Raw genomic sequence first — 16,117 nt, forward strand, 5'->3', positions numbered from 1 at the left:
GTGCCCTCTTTCAGGGTAAAATGCTTTTCCTTTGCAATCTTCCAGAAACCATAGGTGTGTTCTAGCTTATCCTGCACACGTTCAAAAAAGTCATTAGTTGATAAAGTGAATCTTATTGAGGAATTAAAATTCCGCGCATGCCTACGGTCTTGGTAATAAGGATATTTAGCTCGAATCAAATCATAGATTTGGCGTGTGCTTGCTTTGTGTCCGCGACTGTTTAAAATTGCTTCTGAAACCATGTACTTATAACCCAAGAGGGGATTCATATTGTTAACGAATTCATCAGCCATGTCAGAGTAGCACAAAAGATGTGTGCAGTTCTGTCTTCTTTGCTCATCAAAATGATTCTGCTCAATGGCTAACAAATTCCTGTGTTTCGTTTTTTCCTTATTTCCTTATTCCTTATTTCAAACGCCAATTGGATGTGTCCTTTTAATTGGTTTAAGTTTTGTGGTTAGTGATAGGCGAATGTGGGAAAAACATGTATCATTTTTTTATCTCGTTTGTGAAAACATTCCTACACTTATTTCAGTAACATTGAGTTTTCTAGAAAAATAACAAAGAGCACTGTGTGAAAATAGTGCTTAGACAGCCATATCAGTAAATACACACACCTGCAAAATGAAATGTTTTTTTCCCCACATACATTTCTGTGTGTATTTGAAATTCTGGTTAACTACCTGTCTGCATGAGTTTAAATACGTGTGTATCTATATATATATAAATATATCTCTCTCATAAAAATATATATATATATATAAAGTGTATATTGTACTATATGTATAGTGTGTGTGTGTGTGTGTGTGTGTGTGTGTGTGTGTATATATGTATATGTATATGTATATATATATATATATATATATATATATATATATATATGTATCTTTTTTTTTTTTTTATATTGCAGGAGTACACACAACATATTGATGGCAGTAAGTAGGCCTTGTATGAAACCTATTTAAATGGTGATAAACATGAGTGAATTAAGTAATAAACATTTGTTTGCACCCAATAATGTTAGAGGCTCACACTTAGTATAGTTGTCAAACATTAGGCCTGTATTATTAAAATAGTGTGTTTTCACAAGGAAGCATGAAGTGTATGTTTTTTGTAAATACATCTATACCAGTTTAGATAGTACTATATATACACACACACACACACACAGTGTGTGTCTGTGTGTGTGTGTGTGCATATATCAATACATACTACATATATATTAGTATCAATTCAGAGATGTTCTTGAAACAAGAACACATAAATGATTAAAGGACAACATTACAATGGCCACCAAAGGTAAGTAATATTTAACACAAAATCCTGCTGTACACGTACAAGAAAGATGTTTGCAGTTAAATAGGTGCTTTCATAATTGCATGAAAATAATATGCACATGCAATGATTACATCAATTAACACACCCAAATGCAATGTTTTGCTGCAAAGTCAATGGCAGCTTCTCTAAACTTAGCAACTGGCTCCTGGTGAACCATTACTGAACAGACGATTAAAACATAAATATTTATAACACTATTCATTAATTAGGAGTGTTAACATTTCCAAAACTTCACGTGTACAAGAACATACTTGAAAGTTTGGAAACAACACAGTCTTCAGCATACATACAATAGTAATTAGATAATCTGAAGTCAACAAAACAAGGCCAAAGACATATTTTCTGAATTATAACATTTATTTTTTTTGTTCCTTTTGCGAGCGAGTAACAGGCCTGCTTGTTGTCTCTTGAATTTTCCTTTTTCTTTTGCCACCAACTTTAGGCACAACAGAGCCACTTTGAGTGGCCTCTGGCACTTCACGGGCAGGGCTTGTGGCCAGTGACTGTTCACCTACGGGGCTTGTGGCCAGTGACTCACCTACAGGGCTTGTGGCCAGTGACTCACCTACAGGGCTTTTGGGCAGTGATTCACCTACAGGGCTTTTGGGCAGCGATTCACCTACAGGGCTTTTGGGCAGCGATTCACCTACAGGGCTTTTGGGCAGCGATTCACCTACAGGGCTTTTGGGCAGCGATTCACCTACAGGGCTTTTGGGCAGTGACTCACCTACAGGGCTTTTGGGTAGTGACTATTCACGGACAGGGCTTGTGCCCACTGACACATGTGAGCAAGTTGGTAGACACTGCACAAGTGATGGTTGGTCTGTTTCATGTGTGTCTTGTTTTGTTTTTGTCACCTCCTTTGTAGGTGTCTGCTGCTGAATTTGTACAGATGGCAGCGGTAGGATGTCATCAGGAACCTGCACAGCAATGTCTGCTACTTGACCGGTAACATTTGGGCCTGGTGAATGAATATCAGATGAATGTGGTGAAAACTGACCTGCATGAACAGATCCTGGCTGGGAGGTGTTGAATTGTGGTACATTAGTCATTCTCCAGTAATTAGCTTGTGTTTGCTGAACAACTAATGCTTCGAATGAGGTGTTGATTTTTTGCAACTGTTTAGGCACTTCAATGAAGACTCTGTGGAGATGTGCCAATTGTGAAACTGTTTCTTCCTGCAGTGCAATCATCCTTTCCAGCACTGTCATCAGGTCAGAATGGCGACGATTTTCTGCTTCCACAATTTTTCCCTCAGAAGCTACAATTGCATCATATGTGGTATTTGCTGGACGTTTTGGCGGTAAAACAGTTTCAATTGGAACCTCTTCATGGTCACTTGCTTGTATTTGTGTGTCTATGGCGGCGGCGGCGGCATCATCATCATCATCATCATCATCATCATCATCAAAATCCTCTTCATCATGTTCTACAAATAAATGTACACATTATTAAATGGCATGTTAATCTCTGCTGTGTTACTATGTAATTGTACTGTGTCATAAGTAACAACTAACATGTTTCCATACGTTTTATAACCTCACATTAAAAACTACCTTGACTTAAGAATAATGTTTGGACTCAGTATGAAATATGAGTGAATGAAAACTTGCTGTAAACTCACAACTCCTACATGATAGTTAACATCACTAACACAATACATGTTGCCTTACACTTCATTTTCACTGACACTAAGTAATCCTATTTAAAGAAGATGTGCAAAACAAATAATGAACATGACAACATAACATATAGAAGAGCACATATTATATGGCCACCAACTGATACACTCACCTTCTAGGTGTGTTGAGCTGGCTGACCCAGGTGAAGACACTTGTTCAGTCTCAGGTGACACATGTCCTTCAGGGGCAACTATATATAACAATAACATAAGTTTTACATTTACATGTGTAAATATTGAACAAACAGTTATTGTATGTTCTGTATTTATGAGTACCTAACAGCATCATTTCCTTAACCCAAAATGTGTGTGTGAAAGTGAACATAAATAGTTGTAATAACAATGTACATGCCTGTGTACTTAGAACTTTTGAGTTCCCTAACATAAAACATACTATGTTCCTGCAGTAATGCGTGAGGATAAATAGATAAAATTTGTACATAAAAATCATATGTTGTGTAGTGATATCAGTATCATAATGTACATAACTATCATGAGATGACCATTCACAATGGTTATCATGAAGGTGGTCATATTGCAAAAAGTGTTGTTTTTGGTAGAGGATATGTGTGGTACATTAATATAAGATGTGGCACACCTGAATGTGGCTGTGACTCAACAAGACAACACATGCAGTGTGTGATAATGTGTCGTTGATAGTAGTAGTTCAACTATAGATATGAGTGAACTAATGTGTGAGGTACGCTTTGATAAGTAATGAGTTGTTGGGGCATTTAGTAGCTAAAGTGAAGCTTTCAAATGAGTGTGATTAACTTCAGTTGTGCTAGTCAGGTTGTAAGAACGGTATTCCCTTCCCCAAAAAGCCTAATCAGCCACACCTTTCAATTACTTGAAACAGGTGAAAATGGTGTGAACTAAGTTGACCCTAAAATGAGGCTGTAATTAGTGTGTGTGCTGAACCCCACCCCCTCTGTTGAAGTGTACTGAATGCTGTGATGAGATATTAATTGCAGCTGCTTTAACACAATGGTAGATGAGCTAAATAGTCGTGTGCAGTTTTTAAGTTATGAAAACAATGACATAAAATATGATACGTGTGCCTCATTATGCTGTCTGTATATGAGTTAAAGCAAAAATGGACCTTTTCATAAACAACTATAGATGTGTTAGTGCAAGTGATGTTTGTAGGCCGTTGCATGCAATATATTTGATGCATGCTTAAAATAGGCAGTAATGTCATGTTTGTCGGAGTAAAATAAATAAAATACACAATAATATTCTACATATTTCTGTTCTGTACCTGTAGCTAGTAATAATTTCTCATTAACATGTGTTACACATGTGTACTACCCTGTTGTTCCCCATCTTCGCCCACCATCAATTGCTTCCACTGCAGCAATGCATTTTGGGAATTCACATGTAAATGAGCACGCAATGGCACGTGCTATATTAGTTACTGCTTTTAGTAGGACTACAACATATATGTCTATTTTGAGATATATATATATACAGAATCAGACATATACATATATAGATGCAGGTATGCTTATATTGTGAAGACAGTATAAAAAGCAGTGTAACTATGCAAAATAACTGTAAGCAACGACACGCCTAGTACAGTAATATTTCTCACCTGGTGGAAATTGTGAGGGGTAAATTCCTATATCACGGTCACCAGGTAAGCCTTCCACGACGACGGGAAGTAATTTTGCCCGAAGCAGCTCCTCCAATGGACTTAATATGAGACGTTGTGGTGTGGGCCCACCTCCAGTGCCAGTAGCATGCACGCGTTGGTGTTGTATTTTCTTTTTCAATTTGGACCTAATATCATCAAATCTCTTGTGACAATTCCGCTTGTCCCTCACATGATTCCCACACGCATTGACACCAATGACTATTGTGTCCCACATTTCTTTTCTGCTTGCTGAACTTGTCCGCCCTTGAAAAACATATAAAATATATGAGGTAAATGATTAATAATAGAAGCACCAGTTTCCTACACTGCTAGCTGTTCCAAGAGATAGCAAACATGCTGTTTTATGTGTAATATGTGAAGCACATGAGCATTCACTACTAAACCTATACATGTAAGCAAGGTTGCATTCATATTGTATGCAGTTGTGGCAAATTGACCGCCTGTGTTTAGTTGTCCTTGTAAGGCATGATAAAAAGCTGTGTTTCCAGACTAATTAACATAGAAAGATATTGTGAACCCATATTTGCATATGAACAAAACTCAGATGACCTAGGATCACATGTATTTGAATAATAAATGTAAAGGTACACTTACCTAGTAAATGTCCATATATACTGTCATAGTGCTCCAGAATGCCAGTGACAAGAGCTGTATTTTCCTGGTCATTGAAGCGAGGATTACGTGGCTTCTCCACACGTTTCTTCCGAGCAGGTTTAGGGTCAGAGCTTGGCTGGTGCTGACTGGACTCTCCTTCTTCCAATGGAAGAGCCTCCAAAAGCTGCCCACCAGCAAGCACGGCACCACCATCCACCCCATCAGCAACTGCGCCACCAGCAGCACTCACAGCACCAGCACTCCCACTCCTAGCACCAGCACTCCCACTCCTAGCACCAGCACTCCCACTCCTAGCAACAGCACTCCCACTCCCAGCAACAGCACTCCCACTCCCAGCAACAACACTCCCACTCACAGCAACAGCACTCCCAGCAACAGCACTCCCACTCCCAGCAACAGCACTCCCACTCCCAGCACCAGCACTCCCACTCCCAGCAACACCACTCGGTGCACCAGCAACATCACTCCCCTGAACAGTACGTTCACTCCGACGCGTACTCGCACGAGTAGCACTCCCACTCCCACCAGCATCACTCTTCCCACGCTTTGCGGGCATACTTCCAGCACTCACAAAAAACAGACAACTAATGTACAGCCAATCACACGAAACACTTCCACATATAAAACAAGACAAAGATGTAAACAAAACAACAATGGACAAAGCTCACCCAATACACAACAAGTCTCTCCGTCAATATGCAAATGTTCAATCAGCCAGCTCTGTGCGTCTCTCTCTCTCTCACTCCCAACAACACAGAGAATGATTAGCAGTACACGTTGCCTTTAAATATGGCGCGCAATCCAATACATGCTTGTTTCGCCTGATTCAGCAAGATTTGTGATTGGGCAACCTATCAGCACCCCGCCACGCACGCCGATACACCTGTGTGTGATCGGATAATCATCGTGAGAGTGGGCGGATTTGTTTTCGGGTTGATTTTGAATGTATTCGGCACTTACTGCATACGGAGAGGAAAAATCGCCATTAACATGACTAATCGGTAAACTTGCCGATTTCACTTAATCGACGCTTACTGCATGAGGCCCTTAACGTCTAAAGTGACCCAAAGAAACTTAGAAGACCATGTGATATCTATCAGTGTATTACGTAAGTGAGTAGAATCCCTGAGAAATGATGGGAGTTTGTGGACCATCGGTTGTAAAAAAATGTCAATATATCTTGATAGACCATCTCCCAAAGATCCAATGCTCAATATAATGGGTCGACCAGGAGGGTCGACCAGAGACTTATGGATCTTTGGGAGATGGTGAAAAATGGGGATGACTGGGTTGGTGGTAGAGAGAAAACTTCTATATTTTTCATTAAGAACCTGCAGGACAACACCAAAGTCCAAAACATTATTTAGTTGAAATAGAAAAGTGTCTGTTGGATCCATCTTAAGTACAGTAAAACTTGTAATTTTGTTTTTCCTCAGAAAAGAAAACTTTGTCATCTCATGCGGAAAACGGCTAATGTAGGGATTTCGATGGATAATATTGCTTTGTGTAACAATGTCTGCACATTGCTGAATCGGATTTCAAAAGCCACGTTCCGGAGTCTACAGTTTAGTGGCCGTTGTTATTGATTAGGATAGAATACCTGAAACAGTATGCTGATGTTTTCAGACCGTATACAATACTTTTTTATAACAATACCCCTGAACAAGTGACATCAGAAGTCACGAAACGCGCGTAGGGTGGAGTCTTTTAGACGTGATACAGCGTGCACACGTTTGGGGAGGAGAAGGGGAGGATTAGCAGTGACGTCATCGGAGGAGGACGAGGCGCTCTGAGTCGCGGCCACGAAGCGGGGATCCACGCTTACTCCAGCCTCCATCTGCATCACCCCGGCATCCTCTCATGAAAGCGGAAGGCACGTTGTACCCTGTGCATAGGGAATAACGGCATGTGAGTGCACTGTTGTCACGCCCTGTATTATTTTATTTTATGAAATTTTACGGTATCATACCATTGGTGCCTTATCTTTCCTTGCTTTACGGTATATGGTGTTGCGAGCGTGTATCTGAAGAGAGGTCACATCGCCTGACAGCACGAAGATGTATAGCCAGCCGGGAAAGAAGTGAAAGATACCTTTTGAGGCCCTTTATTATCTATTTTTAAGTAAGTAGCTGGCAATGGTGGGGGATAACAGGATTGACCAGAGGATACTGCGCAATGGTTTTTCTGTCTTCTATGTTTTCAGATATGGTTCTGCCATTCCAAAGGACTTAAGTGTGATTGGATTTTGGACTCATTCATCATCCCCACCACCAAGATTTTGGGACTTCATATATCTTGTCAGGTTTATATACCCGATAGTGCGCCAAGGATTTATCTGTTTTGTTTATTGTTTGTTAATTGTATTTTGTATATTTCTTACTTTTTTATATACTGCACCGACACACTTTATTCGAGCAAATACCCAATATGTACCTGGCAGATACCTGGAATGCGCCGCTCCTCACCTCAGACAAGCCCCGTTGCGTTTGCCTTCCCAGCCTGGGTTCATGCCTGGCTGACGGGCGGCTGATCTGTTAAATGATAATGATTAGGATTTAATAGGCTGCAATGCTTCGCGTGTCTACCAGATGGCATAAATTCATGAATTGTAATGCATTATATATATATATATACTGTGCAGTTTTGCAGCCAGCGGGAATAAAATGCTTCAATCCCTGCTTGGAAAATACCTCAATGCACTCGGGCAGAAAACAGTCACAAACCTCAATACACCCGGGTATACCCGAATTCGTGGGACTAGCCGAGCTCGAATAAAGTGTGTCGCCAGTGTATACTGCATAATAAACCAGAAAAAATAAAAAGTATGCATTTATTCTACATGTGTTCCAGTACATATGTGTATTCTATACCCGTACAGCATGTATTGTTTTAATTCTCATGTGATGTACAGTACTGAGCATGCCTACAGTATGCCTGGACAGTACTGTACATTCTAGAAACACTGTATTTTGTTACAGTATAAAAGGAGACAATGGAACAATTTAAAACAAATCAACATTTTCTTTTATTGGTGGAGTAAGTACGAAAACATTTATTTACAAATACTGTACAATGTAAAAACATTTTAAGTGTACAGCAATTCAAAACATCAACAGGTGTATGGTTTACTGCTAGTGAAAACATTTATGTACAGAAAGTCAAAATATTTACAGTCAGTCAGTATGGTTTACAGTCACATGGTGATATTTAAAAAAATTATTTATTCAGAAAATGTAATATACGCAACATCTCCATTATTAAAGTACAGCAAGTCAAAACATTTCTTTATTAATACAAGTTGAAACATGCAACATCTCCTTTATTTAAGTACAGAATATCAAAACATTTACAGTACAGCACAACAGTATGGTGTTATTAAAAAAAATTCTTTATTCAGAAAATTTAATAAACGCAACATCTCCTTTATTAAAGTACAGCAAGTAAAAACATTTATAGTAGAATGGTGTACAGAACAATCAGTCAGGCCTGCACAACTCCAGTCCTCGAGGGCCGCAAAAAGGCCCGGTTTTCAGGATAACCTTGAAAACCGGGACAGTTTGCGGCCCTCGGGGACTGGAATTGTGCAAGTCCTGTGTGTACAGTAAGTAAAAACATTTCTTTATTAATACAAGTTAAAACACGCAACATCTCCTTTATTTAAATACAGCAAGTCAAAACATTTACAAAAATATTTACAAAAAATAAACAACAGTTGAACACTCACGCAAATGCGTACCCCACCAGATTGTCCTTCCAGGGCTGATGCCTTGTATGGCGCAAAATGCCATTAATGGAGTCTCGAACGCTTTTCATTAAAGGATCTGTAATTGAAAAAAAGCGCCGCAATTCCTCTACAATAGTATTTCTTACATTTTCAGGAAGCGCCTTTTTTTCGTGATTTCCTTCATAGTTCACTTTTTAGGCCCACTCGCAGTACACCAAGTAGACACGTGGTGCTTAAAAATTAACATGGAATACTTGTGGGGTAAACCAGCACTCATCACCCTATACTTCTCCCTGAGTGACTGGGGCAGCTCGCGCAGAATGATGTCGGGCACCGTCTCGATACAAGCGTATGTAGGTTGGGTTCTGGGAGCGGGAGTGCTTCTGTGAGTGGGTGTGCTTGTGGCGGCGGGTGAGGGTAGGTTGTCTGGGAGGAAGCTTTCCTCCTGTCTTGGTCACCGTGTTGTCTCCTGGCGTGGTCTTGACGGGGTTGTCATGTTATCCTCCTCCTCAACGGCATACATGTACACAAAATTTTCTGGTGGAGGGGGTGCGCTTGCTGATGGAAGGTGGTCGAAGGTCCCATTCATGACATCCTTGCCACACTCCTGCTCCGGCGTCAGGGATACAGGGGAATAAACACAGAGCAAATTATGTATCCCCGCTATGTCAGTCTCTATCTTCTGCATCCGTTGATCCATAGTTAGCATGGTCTCCACAAGCAGATCTATCTTGCCAGCACAATAGATTTCCCGGGGATATCCACACTTAACCCATTCAGCATGCGGTCTAACAAGCTGGTTCTTGTGCATGGCATGCTGTGGACATCTGGGTGGATGGGTGCTACGGAGGATGAGATGGGGTTCCATGGAGAGAAGTGGCAGCGTCGCTGAAGAAGGGTGGATGAGGTAACCTGTGGATTTCCGGGAGAGGAGAAGCGGCAGAGTCGTCTAAGCGTAATGGAGAAAGTGACACGTGGATTTCAGGGGCACCAGTGGCAGCATCGTCGAAGAGCAGTGGCGAAGATGGCCTGTGGGTTTCCGGGAGAGCAGCGGTAGCGTTGTGGACGAGTAGGGGAGAAGATGGGCTGTAGATTTCTGTGAGAGTGGCGGCAGAGTCGTCGAAGCATAAACGAGGAAGTGGCCTGCGGGTTCGATGGGTCGGCTGCCATTTGTTTTGCTTTGTGTGTACAGTAGAGGCAACGCTTATTCTAACAAAAACCAGTGGCAATTCCCCAAAAGACCCAGGTACACCCAAGTACATTCTGAATACATGCCTTAAACTTTCCTTAAACTAGCCCAAGCATTTCAGCATTGATTAATGGCCTATCAGATTAACAGCGGGGGTCCCTGGCAGTCCCATTCAAACTGAATTGGACTGCCAGGGATCCCTGCTGTGTTAATCCTATGGGTCGTTAGTCAATGCAGAAATGCTTTAAACGTGCCTCAAACTAGCCCAGAACATACCCAGCACATACCCTGAATGTAACCCGGCTAGTTTAAAGCAAATGTTAGAATAAGCGTTGCCTCTACTGTACATCACCGAATTTCTTCTTGACATAATAAGACTTACGTGTTTTAAAACCCTTAGCCTTTGGGGTCAGCAGAAGGTTTTCTTTATTAGCCTTAGCCTGTCGCTTTGGCCTTGGCTTGGAAAGCCTGCCGCCTTTCACTTTTTCTGCATGACAGGCACGGCAGAGTGGGTTCCTGCATCCGTAGAATCGGGGTTGATCCATGGAAGCAGATGGCACAATGCAGTATCTGGACAAGGGCAAGTTCAGATAAAGATCATCGAGTGGTGGGCTATGCAAAGTGTGTAACCTTTTATGCATGGCGACGAGGTACAGGTGTTGAAAGTGGGCGTACTCAAATGTGAGTCATTAACGTTTAAATACACCATCCATTTTGTGGATTCATTGCAAATTGAATACACATCGACTAAACATCGAATATACATTCTTGTGTTTGTATTTCTTTCTACTCGCAGAAATGCTTTTTAAAAAGATTTCAAAGGATCTCAGCATGAGAATTAAGGAGATGTACATGAGCGGACACCGAATTGCAGATATCCAACGCTGGTTAGCTGCTTATGGCCTCGTTGTGCCATCAAGCACCGTGTGCTATCATGCACACGGAAAAACCAAACAACAAATGAGGACACCAACGGTAACTAAAGCGTAAGTATATTTATATAACTATATAATACAGTATATCTATCATTGTTTATATTGCTGCAAATTAATAGAACAATATATTGTGTGGATCTATCAAATTTTATAGTTATTTCGGTATATTTATATAACAAACTATCTATGTTGTTTATATTGCTGCATATTAATAGAACAATATATTGTGTAGATGTATCTCATTGTATACTTTTTTTACTGCAAATGATGTGCTGTGCTTGTGGCCTACTGCACTGTAACTTACCGAATTGTTGTTTTTCTGTACATTGTAGGGAGACAACTCTTCTGGTCGACAAAATAAGTGAGGAGAATGATGAGAAGAGTGCATTAAGGGTCAAATACACTCTGCAGCAAAATCACAATCTCACTGTATCCGAGACCAGCATAAAAAAGATGAGACGCAGAATTGGATGGAAATATGGACGTGTGAGGTTAGTACTGGACAGTACAGGAGGTAAAAGTGTTGTTTAAGAAACTGTACTGTACCTCTAAAATTATTTATTCCTTGTCATTACAGAGTGTACCCCATGATAAGGGACATTAACAAAATAAAGAGTGTGGTCCAGGCCCAGGCATGGATCGACAGTGGAGAAACTTTCCAGGATTGCATCTTCACTGACGAGTCTACTGTTTCGCTGGAGAGATTTGCCACCTTTGCATTCCACAAAAAAGGTCTCATATCTATGAAGCCGCGTCCAAAACACCCAGTGAAGATGCATGTGTGGGGTGCCATCTCTAGGCGTGGACCAGGATGCATCGTCATCTTTGAAGGTACAGTAAAATGTATGTCACACGCTTTTGCCTTACGCACTGTACTGTACTAGTGCGCAGTTTTTTGAGCACTTTTCTTTTCTTGTTATAGGAATCATGAATAAAGCTTTCTTCCAAGACAAAATTTCTACCAGGACAACAATCCGAAGCACGCCGCGTCAACAGCGCATATCCTTGAGCGCTGTATCAACTGGGTGAAGACGCCAGCAGAGTAAGTGCGGTAACCGTGTCTCATTTTTTCCCATTGTTTTTACTGTGTACTGTATTTCTTAAACTAATTGTCCTTTGTTTCCCCCTCCAATGACAGATCGCCAGACTTCAATCCTATCGAAATGGTCTGGCATCAGCTGAAGGACCATATCCGAAAAGTCGTGAAGCCCTCCAAAAAGGATGAGTTGGCGCAAGGCATACTGAGTTTTTGGAACAATGTACTCACCGTGGAACGATGCAATAAATATATTGACCATATTGCAACTGTGTTGCCCATTATGATCGCTTGTAATGGGCAAGCATCAGGAAGGTAATATGGTATAGTACTGTACTGTAGTATTGCAAGTACAGTATGATACAGGTAAGTATGGCACAGATTTTTTCTTTCCTAGTAGTCAGAGTATACAGTAGTTCCAGTATAGACTAGTTTGACAGTACTAACTGCATACTGTAGTCCAATATGGAGTAGCTATACAGTACACAATGCCATAATACAGTATGCACCTACAGTAACTGCTCAATTTTTTTCTTTCCAGAGAGAGCAGCACCAGCCATCTGGTTACAAAGTATTTAACAGTAGTCAAAGTATACAGTAGTTCCAGTATAGACTAGTTTGATAGTACTAACTGCATACTGTAGTCCAATATGGAGTAGCTATACAGTACACAATGCCATAATACAGTATGCACCTACAGTAACTGCTCCATTTTTTTCTGTCCAGAGAGAGCAGCACCAGCCATCTGGTTACAAAGTATTTAACAGTAGTCAGAGTATACAGTAGTTCCAGTATAGACTAGTTTGACAGTACTAACTGCATACTGTAGTCCAATATGGAGTAGCTATACAGTACACAATGCCATAATACAGTATGCACCTACAGTAACTGCTCAATTTTTTTCTTTCCAGAGAGAGCAGCAGCAGCCATCTGGTTACAAAGTATTTAACAGTAGTCAGAGTATACAGTAGTTCCAGTATAGACTAGTTTGACAGTACTACACAGCACACAATGTCATAATACAGTATGCACATAACTGCACTAATTTTTTGTTTTCTTGTCTTTTCAGAAAAAAAGGATGGACTGGGGGAAAGGGGGGGTATCGTGTACAGTTTGTGAACTGTTTTTACAGTTAAGTGTACAGTATCTAAACTGCAGTCATGATGTACACAAAACCTCTCCTCTCTCAATGAACTACTGTACTGTACACAGAATGAGGAAGAAGATAAAGACGGAAAAAATTATATTACTATATATATATATATATATTATTATCTATTATATATTATTAATTAATAGTATTATCAATGTGCATTATTGATGATTATCCACCGGCCCTCAATTTCCATCTGACAGAAGAACTTAATAAAGACTGTGTTATGTATTATTCATGATTATTTTTATATTTGTTTTTTTTTGTTCCTGATAAAATAAAATAAATATTTATTTACATTCATGATAATCATAATCATTGACAACAACCCCCCCCCCCTCCCTCCACACCTACACCAAAGAAATAGAAAGAATGACAAAACAACATGAATCAGTCAATGTTTTTTTTTAACTCTTAATTCTCACAGTGCTGTGCAAATAAGATTTACATATCAAATTCGAGAAGGGATTTTCCAAAGCTTTACCGTAAACAAAGCCTCAAAGGGTTGGGGGGGGGGTGGGGTTGGGTGAGTCATGCGCAGTAATCAACTAGCTCCCATCTCAAAGAGGATTACACGCAGGCGCATAGAGAGGTGATGCTCAGCTAGGAACAGATTAAAAACACAATGGCAAGCTTCAGAAATTGAATGACTCTGTAGAAAAAGCGTTTGTATCCGACCCGGTTCTGGTTCATCCTTATCCTAAGCTCCCGTTTACCCTCTAAGTGGATGCATCCGACTGCGGTGTAGGCGCTGTTCTTTCCCAGAGGGAAAATCCTTAGGCCAGATTGCATCCTTGTGCTTTTTTCTCCAAAAATATTTCCACAGCTGAACGTAACTATGATATTGGTAATCGTGAACTCTTGGCCATGAAACTTGCATTAGAAGAATGGACACACCTTTAGAAGGAATAGAGATGCCTATAACAATTCATATGGATCACAAGAATATGGTTTACATAGAGGGAGCTCATCGCCTGGGAGCTCGCCAAGCCAGATGGTCACTCTTCTTTTCAAGGTTTAACTTTATCTCCTACCTTCCTGGGATGAAAAACATCAAAGCAGATGCTTTGTCTCGTCAGTTTTCTCTTGAGGATAATTCTGAGTGGGGACATTCTTCCAAATCGGCAGTTCATCCCGGGGCATAAAGGACATTGGATTTCATCTCCCGGACTTTCTGGTGGGCTCGGATGCAGAAGGATGTTAAGGACTTTGTACTTGCGTGCCCAACTTGTGCCAGGACTATAACTTCCAGAAAGCTTCACTGCTGGGTTACTTCAGCCATTACCTGTTCCAGTTCAGCCATGGACACACTTATCCATGGATTTCATGGTGGATTTACCCAATTTTAAAGTTGTGAACAATATTCTTGTAGTAGTAGATCGCTTCTCCAAGCAATCACATTCTGTACCGCTCAAAGGTGTGCCTAGCTCTCCCAAACTTGCTGAGATATTCATCAAGGAGATCTTTCGTCTACATGGGGTTCCTACAGTGATTGTATTGGATAGAGGATCGCAGTTCGTATCTAAATTTTGGCACTCTTTCTGTCTTCAGTTGGGCACATCTCTTCACTTTTCTTCTGGGTACCACCCACAGACTAATGGGCAGACAGAGAGGACTAATCAGTCTTTAGAGCAATTCATTCGGTGCTTTGTGTCTGATTCCCAGGATGATTGGTCGGAGCTCCTTCCTTAGGCGGAATTCGCACACAATAATCTTCGTAGTGAATCAACCACTGAATCTCCTTTTTTCATCAATTACGGGTTCCATCCAGCTACTCTTCCTCTTACAGTTTCTACTTCAGGGGTCTCAGCCGCCGACGACAGGATCAGGGAACTTCAAAATCTGTGGAAAAGGACCCAAAGTAACATCAAATCAACCGTCGAGAGACCGAAATGTCAGGCTAATCGCCATCGCAGAGCAGCTCCTAAATTCAAGCCTGGTGACAAAGTCCGTTTGTCTTCTAAAAATATTAGACTGAAGGTCCCGTCTATGAAGTTTGCACCTAGATTCCTCGGTCCGTTATCTATTTCTGAAAAGATCAATCCGATAGCTTATCATTTGTCTTTACCTTCTTCCATGACAATTCCCTCAGTCTTCCATGTGTCGTTACTCAAACCAGTGATCCAGAATTCACATTCCATTCCCGTTCTCCCCACTATCTCTGTGTTGGTACGGGTCAGCTCGAATACGAAATCCAATCTATCCTGGATTCCAAATTTTCGAGGTTCTTTATATTATTTTATTCATCGGGATTTGGTCCTGAGGAGAGATCTTGGGTTCCCAGTCAGCGGATTCATGCAGCAAGGGATGGTCAGGAGGTTTCATGTTTATTTTCCAGATAAGCCTTTATGGAGTCGCCCAGAGGTCATTCCTAGAGGGGGGAGTATTGTGAGGATTTGCCATTCTGGCAGTTCTGTCCCCTTAACTAATTAACTAACTAGATAACTAGTAATTCATGAAGCCCAGAAAGTGCTGTACAGGCTTGAGAGTAGTGGGATGAGGCCAATCCAGGACCACTTTCACCTTCGCTGGATCCATGGTGAGACGAGTGTCAGAAATGATGTATCTGAGAAATGCTGTGGAGAATTAGTGGAACTGACACTTTTCCAGCTTGGCGAACAAATGGTTTTCACGTAGGCATAACAGAACCTGTTTGACATGGCCGATATGTTCCTGTGAAGACTTAGAAAAAATCATTATGTCATCCAAATAGATGATAACAAACTGATTGAGCAGGTCCCTGAAGATTTCATTAACGAAGTCTTTGAAGACGGCAGGGGCATTACAGA

The 16,117-nt window shown here is 40.9% G+C and overlaps 1 protein-coding gene across 1 annotated transcript; it reads right to left on the bottom strand.

The window, feature by feature from the left end:
- Positions 1-1,683: 1,683 nt before the first annotated feature.
- On the bottom strand, positions 1,684-4,963 carry LOC142488659 (uncharacterized). The gene is made up of 3 exons (XM_075589077.1): positions 4,614-4,963; positions 3,133-3,210; positions 1,684-2,767 (listed from the first exon to the last, which is right to left on the bottom strand). The coding sequence occupies exons 1-3, from the start codon at positions 4,888-4,890 to the stop codon at positions 2,088-2,090; spliced, it is 1,035 nt and encodes a 344-aa protein (XP_075445192.1). The 5' UTR covers positions 4,891-4,963; the 3' UTR covers positions 1,684-2,087.
- Positions 4,964-16,117: the final 11,154 nt, after the last annotated feature.

Source organism: Ascaphus truei, chromosome 2 (genome assembly GCF_040206685.1).
Source record: "Ascaphus truei isolate aAscTru1 chromosome 2, aAscTru1.hap1, whole genome shotgun sequence".
NCBI classification, from domain to species: domain Eukaryota; kingdom Metazoa; phylum Chordata; class Amphibia; order Anura; family Ascaphidae; genus Ascaphus; species Ascaphus truei.